The 23,362-nt window shown below is 37.6% G+C and overlaps 1 protein-coding gene across 2 annotated transcripts in view; it reads right to left on the bottom strand.

The window, feature by feature from the left end:
- The window catches only part of AOAH (acyloxyacyl hydrolase), a 180,101-nt gene that overhangs the window by 150,097 nt on the left and 6,642 nt on the right, over positions 1-23,362 (bottom strand). For both annotated transcript variants that reach the window (XM_082632566.1, XM_082632567.1), the window contains exon 2: positions 13,644-13,739. In XM_082632566.1, coding sequence (XP_082488692.1) covers positions 13,644-13,739 — 96 coding nt within the window. The remainder of the gene's footprint in view (positions 1-13,643; positions 13,740-23,362) is intronic.

The following is a 23,362-nucleotide window of genomic DNA, read 5'->3' on the forward strand; positions in this document are numbered from 1 at the left end:
AGCCCGCCACTGCCGGGGTCCAGGGATCCAGTGATGGCTTCCTCTGGAGAACGCACGGCGCGCCTCGGGCTGGTGCGACGTCACGCTGGCCTCTGACGCCGCAGGCTCGCCCCGCCCTCCGTGCCCCTCCCTCTCCGCGGCCGGAGTGAGCCAGAGGCCCCTAAGCGGCTGCTCCTTTAACTCCGTCCTGTCTGAGCGAAGATCAGATGCCCTCCGGCGACCTACACTCAGAGGCGCGGCCAAATCCAAAGCTAAGACCCGGGAGCTGTGAGAACAAAGAAGAGAAAGGGAAATCTCTCCCAGCAGCCTCAGAAGCAGCGGATTAAAGCTCCACAATCAACTTGATGTACCCTGCATCTGTGGAATACATGAATAGACAACGAATCATCCCAAATTGAGGAGCCGTGTGGATGAAAGTTTCTTGGTGCTGCAGCCAGGAGTCAGTGCTGTGCCTCTGAGGTGGGAGAGACAACTTCAGGACACTGGTCCACAAGAGACCTCCCAGCTCCACATAATATCAAAAGGTGAAAATCTCCCGGAGATCTCCATCTCAACACCAACACCCAGCTTCACTCAACGACCAGCAAGCTACAGTGCTGGACACCCTATGCCAAACAACTAGCAAGACAGGAACACAACCCCACCCATTAGCAGAGAGGCTGCCTAAAATCATAAAAAGTCCACAAACACCCCAAAACACACCACCAGACGTGAACCTGCCCACCAGAAAGACAAGATCCAGCCTCATCCACCAGAACACAGGCACTAGTCCTCTCCATCAGGAAGCCTACACAACCCACTGAACCAACCTTAGCCACTGAGGACAGACACCAAAAACAACAGGAACTACAAACCTGCAGCCTGCAAAAAGGAGACCCCAAACACAGTAAGATAAGCAAAATGAGAAGACAGAAAAACACACAGCAGGTGAAGGAGCAAGATAAAAACCCACCAGACCTAACAAATGAAGAGGAAATAGGCAGTCTACCTGAAAAAGATTTCAGAATAATGATAGTAAAGATAATCCAAAATCTTGGAAATAGAATAGACAAAATGCAAGAAACAGTTAACAAGGACCTAGAAGAACTAAAGATGAAACAAGCAACGATGAACAACACAATAAATGAAATTAAAAGTACTCTAGATGGGATCAATAGCAGAATAACTGAGGCAGAAGAACGGATAAGTGACGTGGAAGATAAAATAGTGGAAATAACTACTGCAGAGCAGAAGAAAGAAAAAAGAATGAAAAGAACTGAGGACAGTCTCAGAGACCTCTGGGACAACATTAAATGCACCAACATTCGAATTATAGGGGTTCCAGAAGAAGAAGAGAAAAAGAAAGGGACTGAGAAAATATTTGAAGAGATTATAGTTGAAAACTTCCCTAATATGGGTAAGGAAATAGTTAATCAAGTCCAGGAGGCACAGAGAGTCCCATACAGGATAACTCCAATGAGAAATACGCCAAGACACATATTACTCAAACTGTCAAAAATTAAATACAAAGAAAACATATTAAAAGCAGCAAGGGAAAAACAACAAATAATACACAAGGGAATACCCATAAGGTTAACAGCTGATCTTTCAGCAGAAACTCTGCAAGCCAGAAGGGACTGGCAGGACATATTTAAAGTGATGAAGGAGAAAAACCTGCAACCAAGATTACTCTACGCAGCAAGGATCTCATTCAGATTTGATGGAGAAATTAAAACCTTTACAGACAAGCAAAAGCTGAGAGAGTTCAGCACTACCAAACCAGCTTTACAACAAATGCTAAAGGAACTTGTCTAGGCAAGAAACACAACAGAAGGAAAGACCTACAATAACGAACCCAAAACAATTAAGAAAATGGGAATAGGACATACATATCGATAATTACCTTAAATGTAAATGGACTAAATGCTCCCACCAAAAGACACAGATTGGCTAAATGGATACAAAAACAAGACCCATATATATGCTGTCTACAAGAGACCCACTTCAGACCTAGAGACACATACAGACTGAAAGTAAGGGGATGGAAAAAGATATTCCATGCAAATGGAAACCAAAAGAAAGCTGGAGTAGCAATTCTCATATCAGACAAAATAGACTTTAAAATAAAGACTACTAGAAGAGACAAAGAAGGACACTACATAATGATCAAGGGATCGATCCAAGAAGAAGATACAACAATTGTAAATATTTATGCACCCAACATAGGAGCACCTCAATACATAAGGCAAATACTAACAGACATAAAAGGGGAAATCGACAGTAACACAATCAGAGTAGGGGACTTTAACACCCCACTTTCACCAATGGACAGATCATCCAAAATGAAAATAAATAAGGAAACACAAGCTTTAAATGATACATTAAACAAGATGGACTTAATTGATATTTATAGGACATTCCATCCAAAAACAACAGAATACATATTTTTCTCAAGTGCTCCTGGAACATTCTCCAGGATAGATCATATCTTGGGTCACAAATCAAGCCTTGCTAAATTTAAGAAAATTGAAATTGTATCAAGTATCTTTTCTGACCGCAATGCTATGAGACTAGATATCAATTACAGGAAAAGAGCTGTAAAAATACAAACACATGGAGGCTAAACAATACACTACTTAATAACGAAGTGATCACTGACGAAATCAAAAAGTAAATTAAAAAATACCTAGAAACAAATGACAATGAAGACACGACGACCCAAAACCTATGGGATGCAGCAAAAGCAGTTCTAAGAGGGAAGTTTATAGCAATACAATCCTACCTTAAGAAACAGGAAACATCTCGAATAAACAACCTAACCTTGCACCTAAAGCAATTAGAGAAAGAAGAACAAAAACATCCCAAAGTTAGCAGAAGGAAAGAAATCATAAAAATCAGATCGGAAATAAATGAAAAAGAAATGAAGGAAACAATAGCAAAGATCAATAAAACTAAAAGCTGGTTCTTTGAGAAGATAAACAAAATTGATAAACCATTAGCCAGACTTATCAAGAAAAAAAGGGAGAAGACTCAAATCAATAGAATTAGAAATGAAAAAGGAGAAGTAACAACTGACACTGCAGAAATACAAAAGATCATTAGAGATTACTACAAGCAACTCTATGCCAATAAAATGGACAACCTGGAAGAAATGGACAAATTCTTAGAAAAGCACAACCTGCCAAGACTGAATCAGGAAGAACTAGAAAATATGAACAGACCAATCACAATCACTGAAATCGAAACTGTGCCTAAAAATCTTCCAACAAACAAAAGCCCAGGACCAGATGGCTTCACAGGCGAATTCTATCAAGCATTTAGAGAAGAGCTAACACCTATCCTTCTCAAACTCTTCCAAAATATAGCAGAGGGAGGAACACTCCCAAACTCATTCTATGAGGCCACCATCACCTTGATACCAAAACCAGACAAGGATGTCACAAAGAAAGAAAACCACAGGCCAATATCACTGATGAACATAGATGCAAAAATCCTCAACAAAATACTAGCAAACAGAATCCAACAGCATATTAAAAGGATCATACACCATGATCAAGTGGGGTTTATTCCAGGAATGCAAGGATTCTTCAATATATGCAAATCAATCAATGTGATACACCATATTAACAAATTGAAGGAGAAAAACCATATGATCATCTCAATAGATGCAGAGAAAGCTTTCAACAAAATTCAACACCCATTTATGATAAAAACCCTGCAGAAAGTAGGCATAGAGGGAACTTTCCTCAACATAATAAAAGCCATATATGACAAACCCACAGCCAACATCGTCCTCAATGGTGAAAAACTAAAAGCATTTCCACTGAGATCAGGAACAAGACAAGGTTGCCCACTCTCACCACTCTTATTCAACATAGTTTTGGAAGTTTTAGCCACAGCCATCAGAGAAGAAAAGGAAATAAAAGGAATCCAAATCGGAAAAGAAGTAGTAAAGCTGTCACTGTTTGCAGATGACATGATACTATACATAGAGAATCCTAAAGATGCTACCAGAAAACTACTAGAGCTAATCAATGAATTTGGTAAAGTAGCAGGATACAAACTTAATGCACAGAAATCTCTGGCATTCCTATACACTAATGATGAAAAATCTGAAAGTGAAATCCAGAAAACACTCCCATTTACCATTGAAACAAAAAGAATAAGCTATCTAGGAATAAACCTACCTAAGGAGACAAAAGACCTGTATGCAGAAAATTATAAGACACTGATGAAAGAAATTAAAGATGATACAAATAGATGGAGAGATATACAATGTTCTTGGATTGGAAGAATCAACATTGTGAAAATGACTCTACTGCCCAAAGCAATCTACAGATTCAATGCAATCCCTATCAAACTACCAATGGCCTTTTTCACAGAACTAGTACAAAAATTTCACAATTTATATGGAAACACAAAAGACCCGGAATAGCCAAAGCAATCTTGAGAACGAAAAATGGAGCTGGAGGAATCAGGCTCCCTGACTTCAGACTATCCTAGAAATCTCCAGTAATCAAGACAGTGTGGTACTGGCACAAAAACAGAAAGATAGATCAATGGAACAGGATACAAAGCCCAGGGATAAACCCACGCACATATGGTCACCTTATCTTTGATAAAGGAGGCAGGAATGTACAGTGGAGAAAGGACAGCCTCTTCAATAAGTGGTGCTGGGAAAACTGGACAGGGACATGTAAAACTATGAGATTAGATCACTCCCTAACACCATACACAAAAATAAGCTCAAAATGGATTAAAGACCTAAATGTAAGGCCAGAAACTATCAAACTCTTAGAGGAAAACATAGGCAGAACACTCTATGACATAAATCAGAGCAAGATCCTTTTTGACCCACCTCCTAGAGAAATGGAAATAAAGACAAAAATAAACACATGGGACCTAATGAAACTTCAAAACTTTTGCACAGCAAAGGAAACCATAAACAAGACCAAAAGACAACCCTCAGAATGGGAGAAAACATTTGCAAATGAAGCAACTGACAAAAGATTAATCTCCAAAATTTATAAGCAGCTCATGCAGCTCAATAACAAAAAAACAAACAACCCAATCCAAAAATGGGCAGAAGACCTAAATAGACATTTCTCCGAAGAAGATATACAGACTACCAACAAACACATGAAAGAATGCTCAACATCATTAATCATTGGAGAAATGCAAATCAAAACAACAATGAGATATCATCTCACACCAGTCAGAAAGGCCATCATCAAAAAATCTAGAAACAATAAATGCTGGAGAGGGTGTGGAAAAAAGGGAACACTCTTGCACTGCTGGTTGAATGTGAATTGGTACAACCGCTATGGAGAACAGTATGGAGGTTCCTTAAAAAACTACAAATAGAACTACCATATGACCCAGCAATCCCACTACTGGGCATATACCCTGAGAAAACCATAATTCAAAAAGAGTCATGTACCAAATTGTTCATTGCAGCCTCATTTACAATAGCCCAGAGATGGAAACAACCTAAGTGTCCATCATCGGATGAATGGATAAAGAAGATGTGGCACATATATACAATGGAATATTACTCAGCCATAAAAAGAAACGAAATTGAGCTATTTGTAATGAGGTGGATAGACCTAGAGTCTGTCATACAGAGTGAAGTAAGTCAGAAAGAGAAAGACAAATACCATATGCTAACACATATATATGGAATTTAAGAAGAAAAATATGTCATGAAGTACCTAGGGGTAAGACAGGAATAAAGACACAGACCTACTTGAGAATGGACTTGAGGATATGGGAAAGGGGAAGGGTAAGCTGTGACAAAGCGAAAGAGAGGCATGGACATATATACACTACCAAACGTAAGGTAGATAGCTAGTGGGAAGCAGCCGCATAGCACAGGGAGATCAGCTCCGTGCTTTGTGACCGCCTGGAGGGGTGGGATAGGGAGGGTGGGAGGAAGATGCAAGAGGGAGGGGATATGGGAACATATGTATATGTATAACTGATTCACTTTGTTATAAAGCAGAAATTAACACACCATTAAAAAAAAGTAATGACTTTTTGATACATGCTACAACATGGATGAAGTTAAATACATTATGCTAAGTGAAAGAAACATATTTCTACGATTCCATTTTCATGAAATGCCTAGAATAGGCAAATTCACAGAGGCATAAAGTCGATTAGTGGTTGCTTAGCGCTGGGGAGAATGGATGTTTGGGAGGTGACAGCTAAGGGGCATGGAGGTCCTTTTTGGTATAATGAAAATGTTCTAAAATTAATGGTGTCGATGGATGCAAAACTCTGTGAATATACTAAAAACCACTGAATTATACACTTTAAATGAGTGAATTGTATGGCATGTGAATTAAATATCAATGCAACTGTCATAAAATAAAAACAGCACCCCTTGGGTGCGTCTCTTTAGGGGTGTCAAAAAAGCTCTGATGTCCCAAGTCTCGGACACCAGGGTTTCATCACCGGCTAACTGGCTTCTGACCTTGGTCAGGTTGCTTCCCCTTCTGGGTTTCAGTTTCCTCATCTGAAAAATGTAGGAGTAGGATTCAGTTCAGTTCCCTTCATTGTCTTGGAAGCTTGGAGGATTATGTAACTGACATTCAAAATTACGTGCGTGAACTTGCAAAGCACTTTGGAAATGAGTTTCCAGTATCGTTAATGTAAAACTAGTTTAGCCGAGAGCAGAGCAATTTAAAGATCGACACCAGGGTGTTCTTTGATATACTTGCAGTGCTGCCTGAAAGGCAAAGAACATTTTTCTTTTTTCTGGTAAAATAAGAGGTGTTTCCATGTGTGTGTGTGTATTTCTTATAGAATATTATTCTGCTCAAGTTGAAGTGAGTGGCAGCAATGTTCTCCTCACCCTCTGTGCAGGGCCATCTGAACAATCAGTTTTCTCAAACAGATTCTGTGATGGTTAAGAATGAGAGGCTCCTGCAGAGATGGCTAATGTGGGACAAGAGATGGGCCTCTGAGAGCTAAACTCTAGATCAACACAGAAGGGTGCAGAGACGAGAGAGGCAAAGTCTCTAGAAAAAGCCAGACAGGGCCCAGTCAGCCATGGTCCGATGGTAACCTGTTACTGCTACAACTGAAGAAAAGACTGGCACTGACAGAGTGCTAGTAACCTATCTGATGTAAAATGTATACAGTTAAACCTTGCCCGTGAACAGGAAAGTACAAGAGCATTTAATTTCTACAGAATCAAAAGCACTTGGAACAGCATAGGGGAAAAAAAAGGATGGCCATTCCCAAGGGCAAAGGAAGGTTAAAAAAGGAACAATAGTTGTATCCACATATGTGGGTGTAAATAAAACCTAGAACATCCCAAGTTGTAAGTCACTTTTATGTTTATCATCGCTTCATTTCTCATAAGAAACTTTTGAGGGGGTGGTTATTTTTACCCTCATTCTATGGGAAGGAACTTTGAGGTTTAGAGAGATAAGGCTGCCCAAGAGCACAGTGGTTCAGTAAGAGATTAAAGTCTTCTACCCCAAAAGCCCAAACTATCTGTAGTATGCATTTCAACGTACCTAGGACATTTTATTTGATGCCTCTACCTCAGGTATGGCAGGTACACACTAACTACTCATTAGAAATTTGCAGAACAGTGAGGTGAACAGACCACTGAGATAGTTTTGTAGCTACGTGTTCTGGGCTGCATGTAGATTTTCAGAACCTACAGAATGTGAGGAGAGCTGCCTTCCTCATTTTAAGACGACATGAGTTTTTAGCTATCATACTCCATGGAGACAAGATTTCTCCACAGGTGACCCAAGAAACTGAAATTCTAGCAAGAATCCGAGGGCATATGAGTCTACTGACCCCTGGTGAGAATGATTCCATTAATCATTTTTCCATTAACAATTCTGAGATCCTTCCAAGGTGTTTACTAGTGAGAGCCAGAGGCAAATCCAGTGGGTGAAACTGAAGGTCAGAAATACTTCGCACAATTCGAAAAAATTGTCTTCCCAGGCATCAGAAAGGCCCGCATGATTTACTGAGTGATTATTCTCAAGAATGTTGCTTGCATGGTTTCTCTGCTAAGGTTATGTTTTATATACTTGTTTAGCTGTGGAGATAAAAGCAGTACTACTTAAAAATAATTTTTAAAATAATAACTGTGTGTTGCTCTGCATATTTTGACTTCCCCTCTCTTCCATTCTCACCAGACAGAAGGCAATACTGGGTGCAGGCAGTCACTGTGGACCAGGCCTATTATGTTTTCTAGAAGGAGAAATCTTTAGCTAAGGGTCAGACTATCTTTGTCACCCTATACAATTCACGTGACCTTTCTGTGCATTCTTTCTTATCCACAAAATGGAAACAGTAACGCCAAGCCTGCCCTTATGTCTGTCAGGTGAAAGAGCCTTTAATCCGAACTGAGAACTTTATTTCTATCTAGAGGTGAATATTAATTAATAAAATGAAAATAACTCCAAATAGCCTTATTAATCCTTTGAAATTCCTCCAATTAAAAGGTAACCCTCCACTGAAAAACTGAAATACCAACTTTCCTTCCCTTGGCAAAGTGCTAGCTTCTATTTTACCAGCATCTGACTTTTCAACCTCTCATTTTACCTCAGCAGACTAAAATTTTCTATTATGAGTCAAAAGGAACCAAAGTGGAACCTTGAACACCAGCAATCTTGGTTCATGTTGTTTTCTATTTTGCTGGTACATTGGGACAGGATCATCTGAGAAATAAGATTTTTACTCAGCCTTTCATCTTTGAACAACACAACTTTGCTTAAAAAGAGAAAATCAAACTCAAGGTAAAAATGGTGATATCTGTCAGTGTGGTCTACTACACAGAAATGACAACAATCAAAACAAGTCTTAATGATGATTATGACTTTTTAATTTTTCTTCCTTTTTATAAAATGGTAATAACATTCTTCTTTCTCTAATTCAAAGATGTGAAAATATAAAGTAAGGTTTATAATAGATTTTGAATGTCCAATAAAAATGGGGATGGATAAATAAAATATGGGACATTTATATGGTGAAGGACTATAGAATAATTAAGAGGCTTGACCTAAGTCTATATATGTCTTGACACATATAGATCTCAAAAACATAATGGTGAGTGAAAAGCAGAAGTTGCAGAGTTGTATATACAGTAAACATTGATGTGAAACTACAGTCCCCACAAGGGAGGATTCTGGAAAGATGATGGTGGAGGCAGCAGAGTTTTGGAATTTCACTGAATCTCTACAAAAAAAAAATAAAATAAAATAGAACTTCTAGATAGGAAAACCAAAACGCCATGGACAATACTTACAACAAAACTAGATATCTCCACGAGCCCCAGAATACAATTAAGGCAACGATAAACCACTCACAATCATGAGACTTAAGGGTTATCAACATCAGTGTGGGAGAAAGTAAAGGAAAGCAAAGGGATGAATAGCAGAATCTCCACAATAGCCCACAGGTATTGATGACAAAGTATGGTGGGCCAATGAAGAACATCAGCTGAAACTGGGAGGGGTTTTGCCCACTGCAGTAGCAGATGAGTGCAAAGGACTCAAGGTTATAAGGACTAAGGGATTTGAGTGGTCAGGCATTTACAAATTCTAGAAATGATCTACCAGACCTCCCTTCCAGGACAGGGTCCACACTGGGGGGAAACTAGTGGGTTTGGAATCAAAACTGAGTTGGATAGAAGCAAAGTAAAGAGAAAATCCAGGTAAAAGTGTGCAGAGGGACAGAATCAGAAAATTTCAAAATGAAAGCAGCCATGTGTTTGTTTACTTACTTTTTAACACTACACAAAAACAATGGAAGAAGGAGTTCTGTGCATTTGGAGAAGCTACCCTTAGCCACTTCTCTTTCTAAGAGTTTTTGAAAACTAATTTCACATAAAAATGAGCAACAGATATGTATCTAGGTCAACTCCCATACAAAGTTATTATAAGAAAAAAAAAGAATAAGGAACAGAATCACATCCTTACAGATAGCAAAAGCATGCCAGAAAATCATGCCAAAAAAAGGATTAAAACATAACAGTATTTCAAAATGAGTGAGAAGCATTAATAAAATAGTATAAGATATGAAAGAACAACAGAAATCAGAATTGGAAAAACTCAGGTATGGAATAAAAGAACTCAGGGAAGAAAACAAGATTATAAAAGTAATGAAATCTAAATTAGAATGAACACAAGAGGAAGGGAATACAATAGCTGATGTTTTAAGAGAAATAGAATATGAAAAAGAGGAAAACTTTCAAGATAAAAAATAAATGAAGTGATAAAAAGTATTCATTCAAGAGATAGGCAAAATCGCGAATACAGGCAAAGAAGATTTAAAATATGGTTATTAGAAATCCCTGACAAAGAAAACCAAATCAAGGAAACTGACCAAATACTAAAAGCTTTCCTGAAATTATAAAAAATGTATTTGAAACCACATATTAGTTACAAAATGAGAGAATAAGAGCACACTGCATGCCTGAGAACATCAATATACAACAGCCGACACCAAGACATAGTCTAGTTAGATGACTAAATTTTATAGAAGAACAAAAAATCCTTTGAACTAGGCAAAAACAGCAAGTGACTTATAAGAAAAAGAAAATTAGATTATCATTAGGCTTTTAAATAACATATTTAAGACACTTAGGGAAAGAAACTGTGCCAAGGGTTTTTTTTTGTTTTTTTTGGCCACACTCTGTGGCATGTGGGATCCTAGTTCCCTGACCAGGGATTGAACCCGTACCTCCTGCAATGGAGGTGCGGAGCCTTACCCACTGGACTGCCAGGGAAGTCCCTGCCAAGGATTTTTATATCCGGAAAAATACTGACTTTCTAATATAAAGGACAAGCCAGCTTGTTATCAACGTGCAAGAATTCAGGGAATATTGTTCCCATGAGTCCTTCCTGAGGAATGAATTTTAGACAGCACCTCGACTAGAGAGACATCTGCATAAGGGCTGGTGGTGAACATCAATCTTATAGTTGCTGATGGAACTAAAACTAAATGAAGATGAAAAGGAATGTATATATTGTACGTAACGGCCATATACTCAAATAATGGAGAAATTAGGCTGTCATATGTGTAAAGAAGGATAGGTAAATGAGTAATTATGAGATATTTTAATTCTATCAATCCCCCTGTCCTTGAGAGTTAGGACTTTGAGTGTGGAAAGAAGATACAGATATGATACAGAAGAAACTAAGAAAAAAAAATCCTGCAGTCCTGAATTTGAATTTGAAGTGTCAGAATGAACTCATATATTTTATATTAAAATAATATATGTAAATGTATATATGTATATTTTCTATCACTGTCAACAGAAGAAGTCTAGAAAGAATGACCAACTGAGTAGCAATGACATTCCTATGCACCCAGATCATGGTCTTAATACTATTTCCCACTAAAAGAAACCAGAGCTTCTAAGAGAAATGACTGATTTCAAGCCTGGGGTTGGAAATGTACAAGACAGGCTGGAACAACTTGTCACACTAGTTAGTGAGGAAGCTACAAAGACTACTTAGACTTATGTCAAAAGGACCCAGAAGCCAACTTGAAGAAGTTCCTACTGGTCAAAGATGAGAGAATTTGAGCTTTAAAGGGATAATATTTGAAGTAGTCTGAAACTCATCAAATGTGTATAAATTCATGAGTTCATAATGATACTTTAAAGAAAACCAAGTGACTACTTTGGGATGACACTACAAAGGCAATGAGTTATTGGAAAACTGGCAAGTAAAACAAAAGAATCAAGCATTTATCCTGCCTTTCTTAGAATGAACAATAGTACCATTAGGAACTGTGGGGGAAAACATCCCTAAACTATGATGATGATGAGGGAAACTGTCTCTAATATATTTCAACTACTAAAGGAAATATAATTGATAGATTAGAATAGCACCATTTTGCAACCTCCAATGAACGGATAGACCTAGTCATAGAGCATCAACAGCTGCTAATATCACAAAAATAAAAAAGAGAAAACCACTTATGATGGCCTCATGTTGAAAGAAAACACCATCACTTATAGCCTTACCAAAGATATCAAACTGGAGTCTCATCAAGCCTCTGGATCTAGCTGCCAATTTTCAGGGAATACAGAGTACAGAGAAACATATTCAATCATACCACAGGGATGCCATCAGCAAAATGCAGAAACTCTACACGACAGATACCACAGCTAAATTACAAGGAAAAGGAAGGGATGGAAAGGAAACTGGTAGATTAAAATCGACTTAAAAGACATATCAAAAATTTAAAAACTGGGCAGGACTATGGTGTCTGGAGATACGCAGTTGGGTGATAAAGCTGTAAAGCAATACAAGGAAATGAGTATAGTGATCTTCAGGATGTTGTTTTTTTAGGGGGGAGGAGGAATTTATGATGGGTTGGGGCATGTGGATGGGACTTTTGGAGCAGCTACCTATCTGTTCCTTCCTGATCTGTGCTATGTTTACAAGGGTGTTCACTTTTCAATAACTGATAAAGCTCTAAATTTATTTTGTGTGTGTTTTTAATTTATTTCCTTTTACCAAAAAAAGGTTAAAAAATTATCCACAGACAATACTACACATAGTCTATGGATTCATACAAGTGAATGTAAAAGTATAAAATTTGCCAAACCCAATGCCCATCAAGTTCCTATGAATGGTTCCATCTAGGGAGGTGGTAGGAAAATGTAACTGGGAGTGGGGGAGGCCAAAGGGCGTTTCAAATTTATTTGTTACCTTCTAATTCTGTGAAAATATGTCAAAGTCTTAGCAATGGTCAAACTGGGACATTGCAAACACATGTATTTGTGTATTATCCTCTCCCAGTCTTTATTTTTGAATTCTAAAAAAATGAGCTTATGAGTATACATTGAGACTGCATGCAATAAATTTTCCGAAAATGTTTTGATGCCATTGACACGTCTGTTAAATCAAATATAAAATCGTCATGAGTCCAACTACCTTACTTAAAAATAATAATGTAGGCAACTTTGAAGAATTAGTTCCTTAACATTAAGTGAATGAAAATTTGACTCTCAAAGAAGTTTATTCATTGTGATTGTACACCTAACAGTATTCTATAAGAGAAATAGCATCAATATTTTCTTTCTGCTGAGAGTGTAAAAAACTATACAATTTGTTTAAACCACCAATCATTTCCTTCTTTTGCAGGATGTGTAGAGGATTTTATAGGGATCCAGTTCAAATCAATGGAATGTCCCCAGATTATTTTCCCATTTGGAGTTTTAAGATCCATTGTCTCCTCAGCCTAAATAAAGCTCTGTGTTAGAAAGGAGGTGCTTGCATCTGAGAATGTATATGTGGTTAAATTAACAAAAATCATTGAAAATTATTCATTCATAATTTTGACCTTCTTGGTACTTAAGGCCATGATCACCAGGTGGGCAAATCATTATAAATGTGACACATAAAACAACAATCGGCCATTCTACATTTTATTCCCTAAATGTCCATAACAATCTCATTCTGCTATGAGAGAAAATGAATGTCGGGGGAAAAAATTGCCTCAAGTATTTTTTTGTGTCTTCCTTTTAATTTCTATGAGCTCCATAAGAATATCAACTCACAGAAATAACACAATCAGATCCTCCTCTGTAAGCACACGTAGGGTATAAACTCACTCATGATGGCTCATGAATGAAAAAAAACGCAGACCCACAGTCAAGTGAGCCTTTCTGTATTTACCAGGCAAGTAGCTGCACAGTCTCTCCACTGAGGTCTGGACCGTTGAGTTGTGAACTTGAGCAAGCTGTTCAATCACAGACACCACCAGCATACACCCTGCAAGGGAGCAGAAGTCAGCCATGTCACATGGAAAGCTGTGCTGGAGAGTTGGGGGAAAGAAAGGGGATATATGTGTGTCCTTAGAAACGCAAACCTTTCTAAAACAGAGAACTTTTCTTTGCCATGCTTTTTATAATCAACCATGTATGTAAATGCACTGAGTTGTAGTGAAATATGAAGTGTGGTAAGCAGATTGTGTATTTGGGGGTCAGAAAGACTGGTTATCAGCTTACCTTTGTCACTTGTAAGCTATGTGACTTCGGGGAAGTAATTGAATCTTGCTTTATTTCCATTTCTTTTTGATCACTATCTCCTGTAAATGGGGAGATAGCGCACGGAAGACATTTACAGGAGTTAGTGCATGGAAGACAGCCAGCACTGAGGAGAAGCTCAGTGGACAGTGGCTCCTTTCCTGTCCCCTCTCCTTCCCTTCTGCAGGACAGCTTCACTGTGAGTAAGATCATTCTCACCCTACACACTCTCAGCCCGTGACCTAGGGTCAGATTTTTAATTGTGGAAAAGCAGTGGAAATTGCCCAACATTTGGAGTCAGAAGACCTGGGATTGAATCTTGCCCTTGAATCCTGGACTTACCACCCATCTTTTCTAAGCCTTGTTTTCCTTACTGCAAAGTAAATAAGTTTCCCAAAGGGCTGCTGTGATGATTAAATGAAATAAAAGTGCAAGTGAAGGTGCCTTTGAAAGCATACACTATTGTAAAATATTATTTTACCTCCCAGCTATAAAGCACTCTGCTTGAAAGCACGTACCAATATAGTAAGTGTCTAGAAGGAACCTTGGATTAAATTAGGAATATATTCCTTAAGCTACTTTGATGTATGATAAGTGTGAAGGCTCAGAACTGCTAGGCTAATACCCCTAGAAGTTTCTATCACCAGCCTTGATCTCCTAAACTGCTAGGGAAGCCCAAACCTCCTTTGTCCAAAGGGAGGGGACTCTTCTATACACAAGGGGTTGGTTGGTCAAAGATCAGTAAGCCTGAGAAGAAATTGTTAGGCTTCATTTGGATAGGAGGAGTAGCACTTATTGGCAGAGGTCGGTTTCCAAGGAGGCAAAAGAAGGATTACATCCAAAGTAAAGAAGTTCCAGGGTGCCTGGCCCAGAAGTATGCTCACTCTTATCCACCTGCTCAAGGAGCTGGGGACCCAAGTTCACATGCAGTGTCATTAAAACCAAATTCCCACTAGGAATCCTTGAGGGAAAGTGGCTGATAACAGATGTGAATAGTACAATTGGGCATTTCTTTAAACCTCCCATAAAATGAGAGATTGCCAACAAAGAGGGAGAGATTTCCACCTTTCTAGACACTGCCACACCTGACCAGGGTCTGGCCTCATTTGTTCTGTACCCTCTGGTAATGCTGGGCAAAGCTGGGCTCACCAAATCTGAGATAGTTTGATCTTGATAACCATAGTCTTACTGCTCTGGGAGCACCTACTTCTGGGACATTTATCAACATCAGTTACCAAGGTTGATTGGATGTGCTTTTAACCTAATCCATGCATTGAGGGTTTTATTACATTGCAATGAATTCAGTAGCTGATACTTATTAGCACTTTACAGCCTAAAAAACATTTTCATATATATTTTGTTTTATTTTAAAAGTAACTTTTCAAAAAAGATAGATGCAATGCAATCTCATTTCAGAAAAATTTTAAGATACCCAACAGTGTAAAAAAGATAAACATCATTTAAATCACCCAGAGATAAACCAATTTCACTTTTGTTTTAAATATATAAAATATGTTTAATATATGGGAATATTTTCAACATTTATAATGCACTATTACACCTTGATTTATGTCCCTGCTAATCACCTGCTAAGTTAGTGGAGCTAAATACATTTTAATAACTGCAATTTAAAATAATTATAAGTAATTATACTGCAATGTGACAAGAGAATGCAATGTGGTATAGTTGAAAAGGGAGAAGCTTTGGAATAAAAAATAAACTTTTTTTTAAAAAACAAGGTTCAAATGCTGGATCAGTCACTTAAAATGGTATAACTTTGAACAAGTTACCTACCCTTCTGGAGCCTCTTTTTAAGAGTTTAGAGTTAGAGCGTAAGTTCCTTGAGGGCAGGAATGGGGTCTTAGTACCTCTAATTTTGAGTGCCTGACATAAGAGCCTGGTTTGGAGGAAGGAGATAAGAGATGTTGGCTGACTTGCAGCCAACTGACTGGAGAACCAACCGAGGGACACTTCTGTTGTCACTTGCTCGGGACCTCCATAGGAAACGGTTAATGGATGCAACTGAATTTGTGTTCTGGCTCAGTCATCCCACTGATGACGTTGCTTACTCTTTGTTCCATCTCATTACAGGAAAAGGCTCCACTTTTCATCCTGGTGTGAAACAACCAGCGCCCTCTCTTAAGTCAACCAGCAGATTCTATAGCAAATGGTCATGATGTGCAGCTCAGAATCAAAGAAGAACGCAGTGGAGATTGGGTTGAGACCTTGAATAACAATCACTTCATATGGAGTCTTATCAATGAGTTGCAGCATTTGGCACCCAGAATGGACTTGAAACACAGGTATGTATTTATTTTCATCCTTGGAGTGGAAGGATGAATGCAAAGAGAATTGTGCTGCTTGAGACCAACCTGCTTCTTTGTACTTACAGATATGGGCTTTTCTTTCACTCAGAGCAATCCCAAGGACTCATGACTTTTGTGGCTCCTTAGCACTGCTGGCTAAAATTGGAAATCATTAGATAAATAAAAAGGAACCAAAAAAGTCAGCTGTCTCTGAAGATAGGGTGGATCTTGCCACTATGGCCACTCTGCCTAGTGAAGAGTTATTATGATCAAAAGGACCCTGCAGAAAAGCAGGTAATGGGGCTTGAAATATGTAAACGCCCATGTTGGGCTCAGCTTTGATTCGAGTCCTGCTCCCTTGGACATCCCTGCCCATTTCCAGCGAGCTCATCTCCCATTGGATTGTTAATTTAGGGTCTGCACTGAGGTGCGTCCTGAATCCTTTAGCAGCAAGAATGGAGAAATTGACTTTGCTATAGTTTCTAATAAGAGCATTTACTGTCTTGACAGGCTAAAAAAATTTTTTTCCTTGGAGAAATGCATATGCAGAGTAATTCCTCCCATTATAGACTATTCTCTGGCTGCTAATAAAAGGCCTGGGTCTGCTAAAGCAAGTTTGTCCAAGCAACTGTTCATTAAGGAAGTGATGAGAGTGGGTGAGAACTACGTATTTTGCTCAGTGGTCACTATCTGAAATCTCCCATATGGAAAATCTCTTCTCACCTGGCAAGTGAAAATAATGAGTATAATAGAAACAGACACCCCTGATATTGTAGGAAAAGAAGCAAATAGGCCAGAATAAAAACACCTGCCACAGCAATCTGCTTCTAGACACACATCTCAGGTAGACTGCAGACTGTACCACGGAATCCTTTTGAAATGAAACAGAACTCTTGAAACTCTAATTATAATCATATCTGTGCTGGCTGGAAACTCAGCCAACTGCAGAGAGCAGTCTAGTAGATTTCTCATTTGTCTGAAGCCTACACTTCATTGAGAAGCCTTGAAAGCACCTGGCAGTTGTCAGAACCAGGATCGACATGACTACACTCCATTTTTGACCCTGAGTCAGGGCATAAATAATTCATCACATGGCTAGAATGTTCTCTGCAGATTTCAAAGGGTTTTGCATACATTATCATCTCATTCAAACTTCTGAACAACTCATAGATGTAGGAATTACTGTTCTTATTATTGTATAGACCAGCAATCGGAGGCTCAGAGAGGTTAGATGCCTTGCCAATTATGTAGCTAGTGAGCAGGGGAGCTGGGACTGGAACACAGTATGTATTGAGTCCAGGCACCATGCTGAGCTATAAGTACATGCTGAGAACAAACAGATATGATTCCTGCCCTCTCAGAGATCATACTCTATTAGGGAAAAGTGATTGTAAACATGTAAGCATGCATGCAGTTATAAATAATTTTAGGTACTATGAAGAAAAGGAACAAGGTGAAGTAACAGAGGGCAACAAGGATGAGGTGGTATGAACATCAACTAGAGCTGATAGAGAGAGAAGGCTTCTCTGAAGAACACACACAAAAATGGCTCATATAATGGAAAGGAACAAGCAGGGTGAGCAGCCAGGCAGGCTTTGTAGGTAGGAGGAGCTGGTGCCTACCTTATGGCAATGAGACTGGGAAAACCTGACATTAGGAGATGAGGTGCAGGCATAGGTGGAGGTCAGGTCTGTGGGTTTTGTAGATGGCAAAAGAGGTAGGGATTCAACCTGAGAGGAATGGGAAACTGTGAATGTGTTTTGTGGAGAGGGCTGCTGCTATTTGATCTGTGTCTTTACAATATCATGCTGGCTGTCAGGAGGAGGAAGGATCTTGGGGGCAGAGAGATGAAGAAGGAGGCTATTTTTGTCCTGGAGAGAGGTGATTACTGATTGGATAGAGTAATGAGTGGCAGTGGGGATGGAGGAAAATGGGCAAATCTGGAATCTGTTATGGAGGCTGACCCGATTGGATTTATTAATAAATTGATGAGAAATGTGAGAATCAAGGATGACTCTTGTTTCTGGCTTAGGCCCTAGAGAAGCGTAGAGCACAGGTTTTAGAGTCACACCACACCTGGATTTGGGCCCCTGCACCCCTGTTGGACCAGCATGACATTATCAAGTGCATTCCTCACCTGACCCCTCTCTCCCCACCCAATGCCCCTCCACAAACACCTAAATTCTGTTCTCAGATTTCGCTCATTGGGTGGGAGCAGAGGATATAGTTTTATATGTTGTAATTCTAATCAACAACTTTTATCCCAGATCTTTCTCATGTTGGTGAAGAGAAAAGGAAATAAGAAAGAAAGGTAGGAAAACAATCACCCAAAATGATCCTACAGCCAACTTTGTTTCCCTGAGATATTAGTTATCAAGCCAGAGATGGCAGCACACAGCCCAGGTATGAACACTGCAACTTCACTTTTTCTTCTGCATCCTACTCTCAGTCTGGACATGGATAGGGAGAGTGGGTAGGAGAAGAAAAGAGAGTGGAGGGGAGGAAAGAGAAGGGAGAAGTTATGGTACAGCAGAGACTGAAGAATTTGTGGTTCAGACAGACCTGGGTTCAAATCTTGCTTCTATTACTTATGAGCTGTTGTTTTTGGGTTTTTTTGTTTTTGCGGTCGGACCCGCAGGCCCATCAGCCATGGCTCACGGGCCCAGCCGCTCCGCGGCATGTGGGATTTTCCCGGACCAGGGCACGAACCCATGTCCCCTGCATCGGCAGGCGGACTCTCAACCACTGCACCACCGGGGAAGCCCCTGAGCTGTTGTATTTGGCAGGATGGTTAAACTCTCTGAACCCAGATTTTGGTACCCACAGAATAGAATAATAAAGCCCTCTTGTGTGGTACATTAAAAATGGCCACAGACTTTTTATACTTCCTCCCATGAAGAGGTGATATCTATTTTCCAGGCTTTGAATCTGGCCTTGTGACCTTGCTTTGATCAGTAGAACATAGAAGTGAGAGCATGTCAGATCCAAACCTAGACCTCAAGAGGCCTTGCATCTTCCCTTTTGCCCTTTTAGACCTTCACAGCCATGAGCTTGAGCTAGCCTGCTGGAGAGGCTACATGAAGGCAAACCCCAGTAACAGTATGCCAACTACCAGATTCGTGAACAAGGCCATTCTAGATATCCAGCCCCTCTCATTCCACCATCTACCATGCTCTAGAGTGCAAACCAATGGTTTTCAAACATTTTGCTCTGAACCCCCAAAAGAACTTTGAAAAACTATGTATGCTTCTACATTTTAATGGATGTTAAAATATTATTAATGGATGTCAATTTCATTCATTGCAAAATTCCAGGAAGATTGTAAATATTATAATAGAAATATTACATTAGTCTTCTATATGTTTCTAAAGGAATCTAAATATTATAGTGACTTATACCAACTCTCATCTACTTTAAAAAATATATGATCAAGTTCTTTTTCACAGTGAAAAATATACTTTGATAATTCCTCTCCTTGAATTCGTATTTCAATAAAAATCTACTTCATTGAATTTTTCTTCCACTAGAGTTTTATCCCAATGTAATGTATTTTTATTGTTGGAAGTATTTTTTCACACTATTATACTTCTTAACACTAAAAATATGTATAAAATTTAAATAAAAACTTTAATTTCTTAGGAATAAAACCCTAGAAGTACTTTAAAAATTCTTCTGGATAGAGTTTTCTTTATTAGCAAAATTAACTTATCTAAGCAATATGTATTGTCAATTTGATAAACAGTTTCTAAATAATAAAGGCAAAATTTTCTTGGAATTAAATCTCTTAATGAGATGGTTGGGCTGTTTAAATTAGTACCTGTATCTGTTAAAAAATATTACTTATTCATGTAAATAAACAAGGTTCATGTCAAATATCATGTCTGTTTTTCTTTTTCTTTTTTCTTTTCCTTTTATTTAATTGAAGTTTAGTTGACTTACAGTGTTGTGTTAATTACTGCTGTACAGCAAAGTGATTCAGTTATACATACATTCTTTTTTTAATATATACTTTTCTATTATTGTTTATCATAGGATATTGAACATAATTTTTGTGCTATATGGTAGGACCTTGTTGTTTATCCATTCTATACATAAACGCTTACATCTGCTAATCCCAATGTTTTATTTTTCATTTTTAAAGAGGTAAGTTCTGAGAAAACATGCTTACTTAAATAAGTAAATGAGAATGGAAGGACTTTTGATATGGCGATGTCACTCAATTCTTTAACTCCTTCTGAGTTAAATGTCAAAAATCTGATAGTGATCTATCATTGAAAATTATTTGTCTCCCTTCAATTGTGTTAAAAGCAAAGAACTAGAAACCACCTGCCTTGCAAAAACATTTGTTACCCAATCAATGGAGTCTTTCACTTTCTCATTTTCTGAGAAATATTAAAAAAAGTTTTACTAAGACTTATCTTTTAATTTTACCTACTACAATTTCATTGAGTGAGGCCTTGTTAAAACCTAATATACTCAGAAAGAACTGACAAGTTGAAATATTGTTCTTTTCAACACACTTTTACCTATACAATATTTTAAGCAAAATTATTTATCTTATTGCATACTTCATAGATATTTTTGTCAAATGTTGGAGCTGCAGATTTAGTTCATTCAAACTATGAAAAATGTCCTCTGTATAAACCTAAATAGCAAAGTCAGATCTTATTATCAAAGAAATTAACCAATCAGATTTTCAGAAATTTTCAGAAAAATTTCAGAAAAAGTATGACTTTATTTTTCCATTTACTTCTGTATTTGAATTCTAAGATAGATAGAGGATGGATGAATAGAAAAAGATGGATGATTGGGTGAGTGGGTGGATGGATGAATGAATAGATGGATGAATAGAAAGAAGGGTAGACAGATGATGAATAAATGGATAGATAGGTGCATAGATAGAAAAATCATCTTAGACTATGCCCAATCATTTTTATCCACTAACTTAGCTGCTAACTTGAAAAGTTCCCACCTGCCAGCAAAGGCTTACTACTGCCAAATTTCTTACAAATGTTTTGTTGAAAGAAAAAGATGTTTAATTTTAGATTGTCTACTTAACAATTCAAACTTAGAAGTTAAATAAATCAATAAAAACAAGATCCAAACTCTATAAATATAAACCTAGATGGTTTTGAAAGGAAATATACCCGAATATCAGTAGTGATCATCTGAGTTTTGGGATTACAGTTGATTTTATTCTTTAAAAGTATTCTGTATTTTTAAAGATCTCTATAAAAATTATATATTCTTTTATAACTAGAAAAAACCCAATAAATTGTATTTTATCAAACAAATTCTCATTGAGTACGCTTTTTAATGTTGACTTCTACCTCAATAAGTTTTAGGAAAACATGAAAAGACCTTTGGACCTTTGTTCTTTCAGCTCTCCGCTAGGTGTTTTCACAAACTATATCTCATTTAATCCTCACAGCACCCTCATGAGATTGTTACTTCCCATTTTACAGATGAAAAATATGAGGCTCAGAGAGGTTAAGCAATATATCTAAGGCCTTTCAGCTAAGCAGTGATTCAGCTGCTCACTGGCTAGCTGGTAATTCCAATCCAGATCTATTGAACCTTGAAATTTATAGACTGCTGAGTGTCACACTGCAGACACTGCATACATTAAAATTTTGAAAGTGAAAATTATCAATCATGTTAATTAAAATAATCATTGCTATACTGAAGTCTATATGATTTGTGAATATTGTTTCCCAATATTCTTTTCTCTTTCTAATGATGTTTTGTGCAGAACAGTGTTTAAACTTAATAAAGTACATGTTATCAATTTTTTTCTTTTTGTATAGTTCTTTTGATGTCATATCTAAGAGTCTTTGCCCAATCCAAAGTCACACAGATCTTTCTCTTGCACTTTTTCTAGAAGTTTTTAGTTTTAGCTTTTACCTTGAGGTCTATGATTTATTTTGAGTTAATAATTGTGTGTGATTTGAAGTAAGGAATCAGATAGTGTCAGTTCTCCAACCACGTTCTTCAAAAATTTTGTCTATTCTGGCTTCTTTTCATTTCCATTAAAATTTTAGGATCAGCTTGCCAATTTCTACCAAAAAAAAGGATGTTACAATTTTGAATGGAATAGTGTTTAGTCTATAGATCAATGTGGGGAGTATTGCAATCTTAACATTATTGAGTCTTCTGATCCATTAGTGGGAAGCATCTCTCCATTTCTATAAAGCATCCTTTAATTTCTCTCAGCAATGTTTTGTAGTTTTCTATGTAGAGTAATTGCATTTCTTTTGTTAAATTTATTCCTTAGCATTTTTTATTATATTGTGAATGGAATTGTTTTCTTAATTTCAGTTCTTCAATGTTTGTTGCTAATATAAATAAATACAATTGATTTTTTATATTAATCTTGAATCCTGGGACCTTGTTAAACTCTCTTATTAATTCTGGTAGTTTTATTTTAAATATCTTAGGATTCTCTACATTCAGGAACATGTTGTCTGAAAATAAAGACAGTTTTACTTATTCCTTTTCAATTCACATATCTTTATTATTTTTCTTTCTTTATTAAACTGAATAGAATTTTCAAAACAATGTTAACTACAAGTGGTGAGAGTGGACATCCCTACCATGTTTCTGATTTTAGGAGGAAAGCGTTCAATCTTCCATCATTAAGTATGACGTTATCTGCAGTGTTTCATAAAAGTCCTTTATCAAATTGAGGAAGTTCCTTTTTCTTTCATAACTTGTTGAGAGGTTTTAACATGGGTGGGTGATGGATTTTGTCAAATAATTTTTCTATTTCTATTGGGATGATAATGTAGTTATAGCCTCTATTCTACTAATTTGGTATATCCTATTAATTGATTTTCAGATGTTAAAACAACCATGCATTCCTAGGATAAACCCCACTTGGTCATGGTGTATAATCCATTTTATATGTTGTGGGATTCAGTTTGTTAATATTTTATTAAGGATTTTTGCATCTGTGTTCACAAAGGATATTGATCTGTTATTTTCTTTCCTGTGATGTCTTTGTCTGGATTTGGTATTAGTGTAAAACACAGAATGATCTGGGAAGTCTTCCTCTTATATTTTA

Source organism: Mesoplodon mirus, assembly GCF_964341445.2.
Source record: "Mesoplodon mirus genome assembly, chromosome: 9".
NCBI classification, from domain to species: domain Eukaryota; kingdom Metazoa; phylum Chordata; class Mammalia; order Artiodactyla; family Ziphiidae; genus Mesoplodon; species Mesoplodon mirus.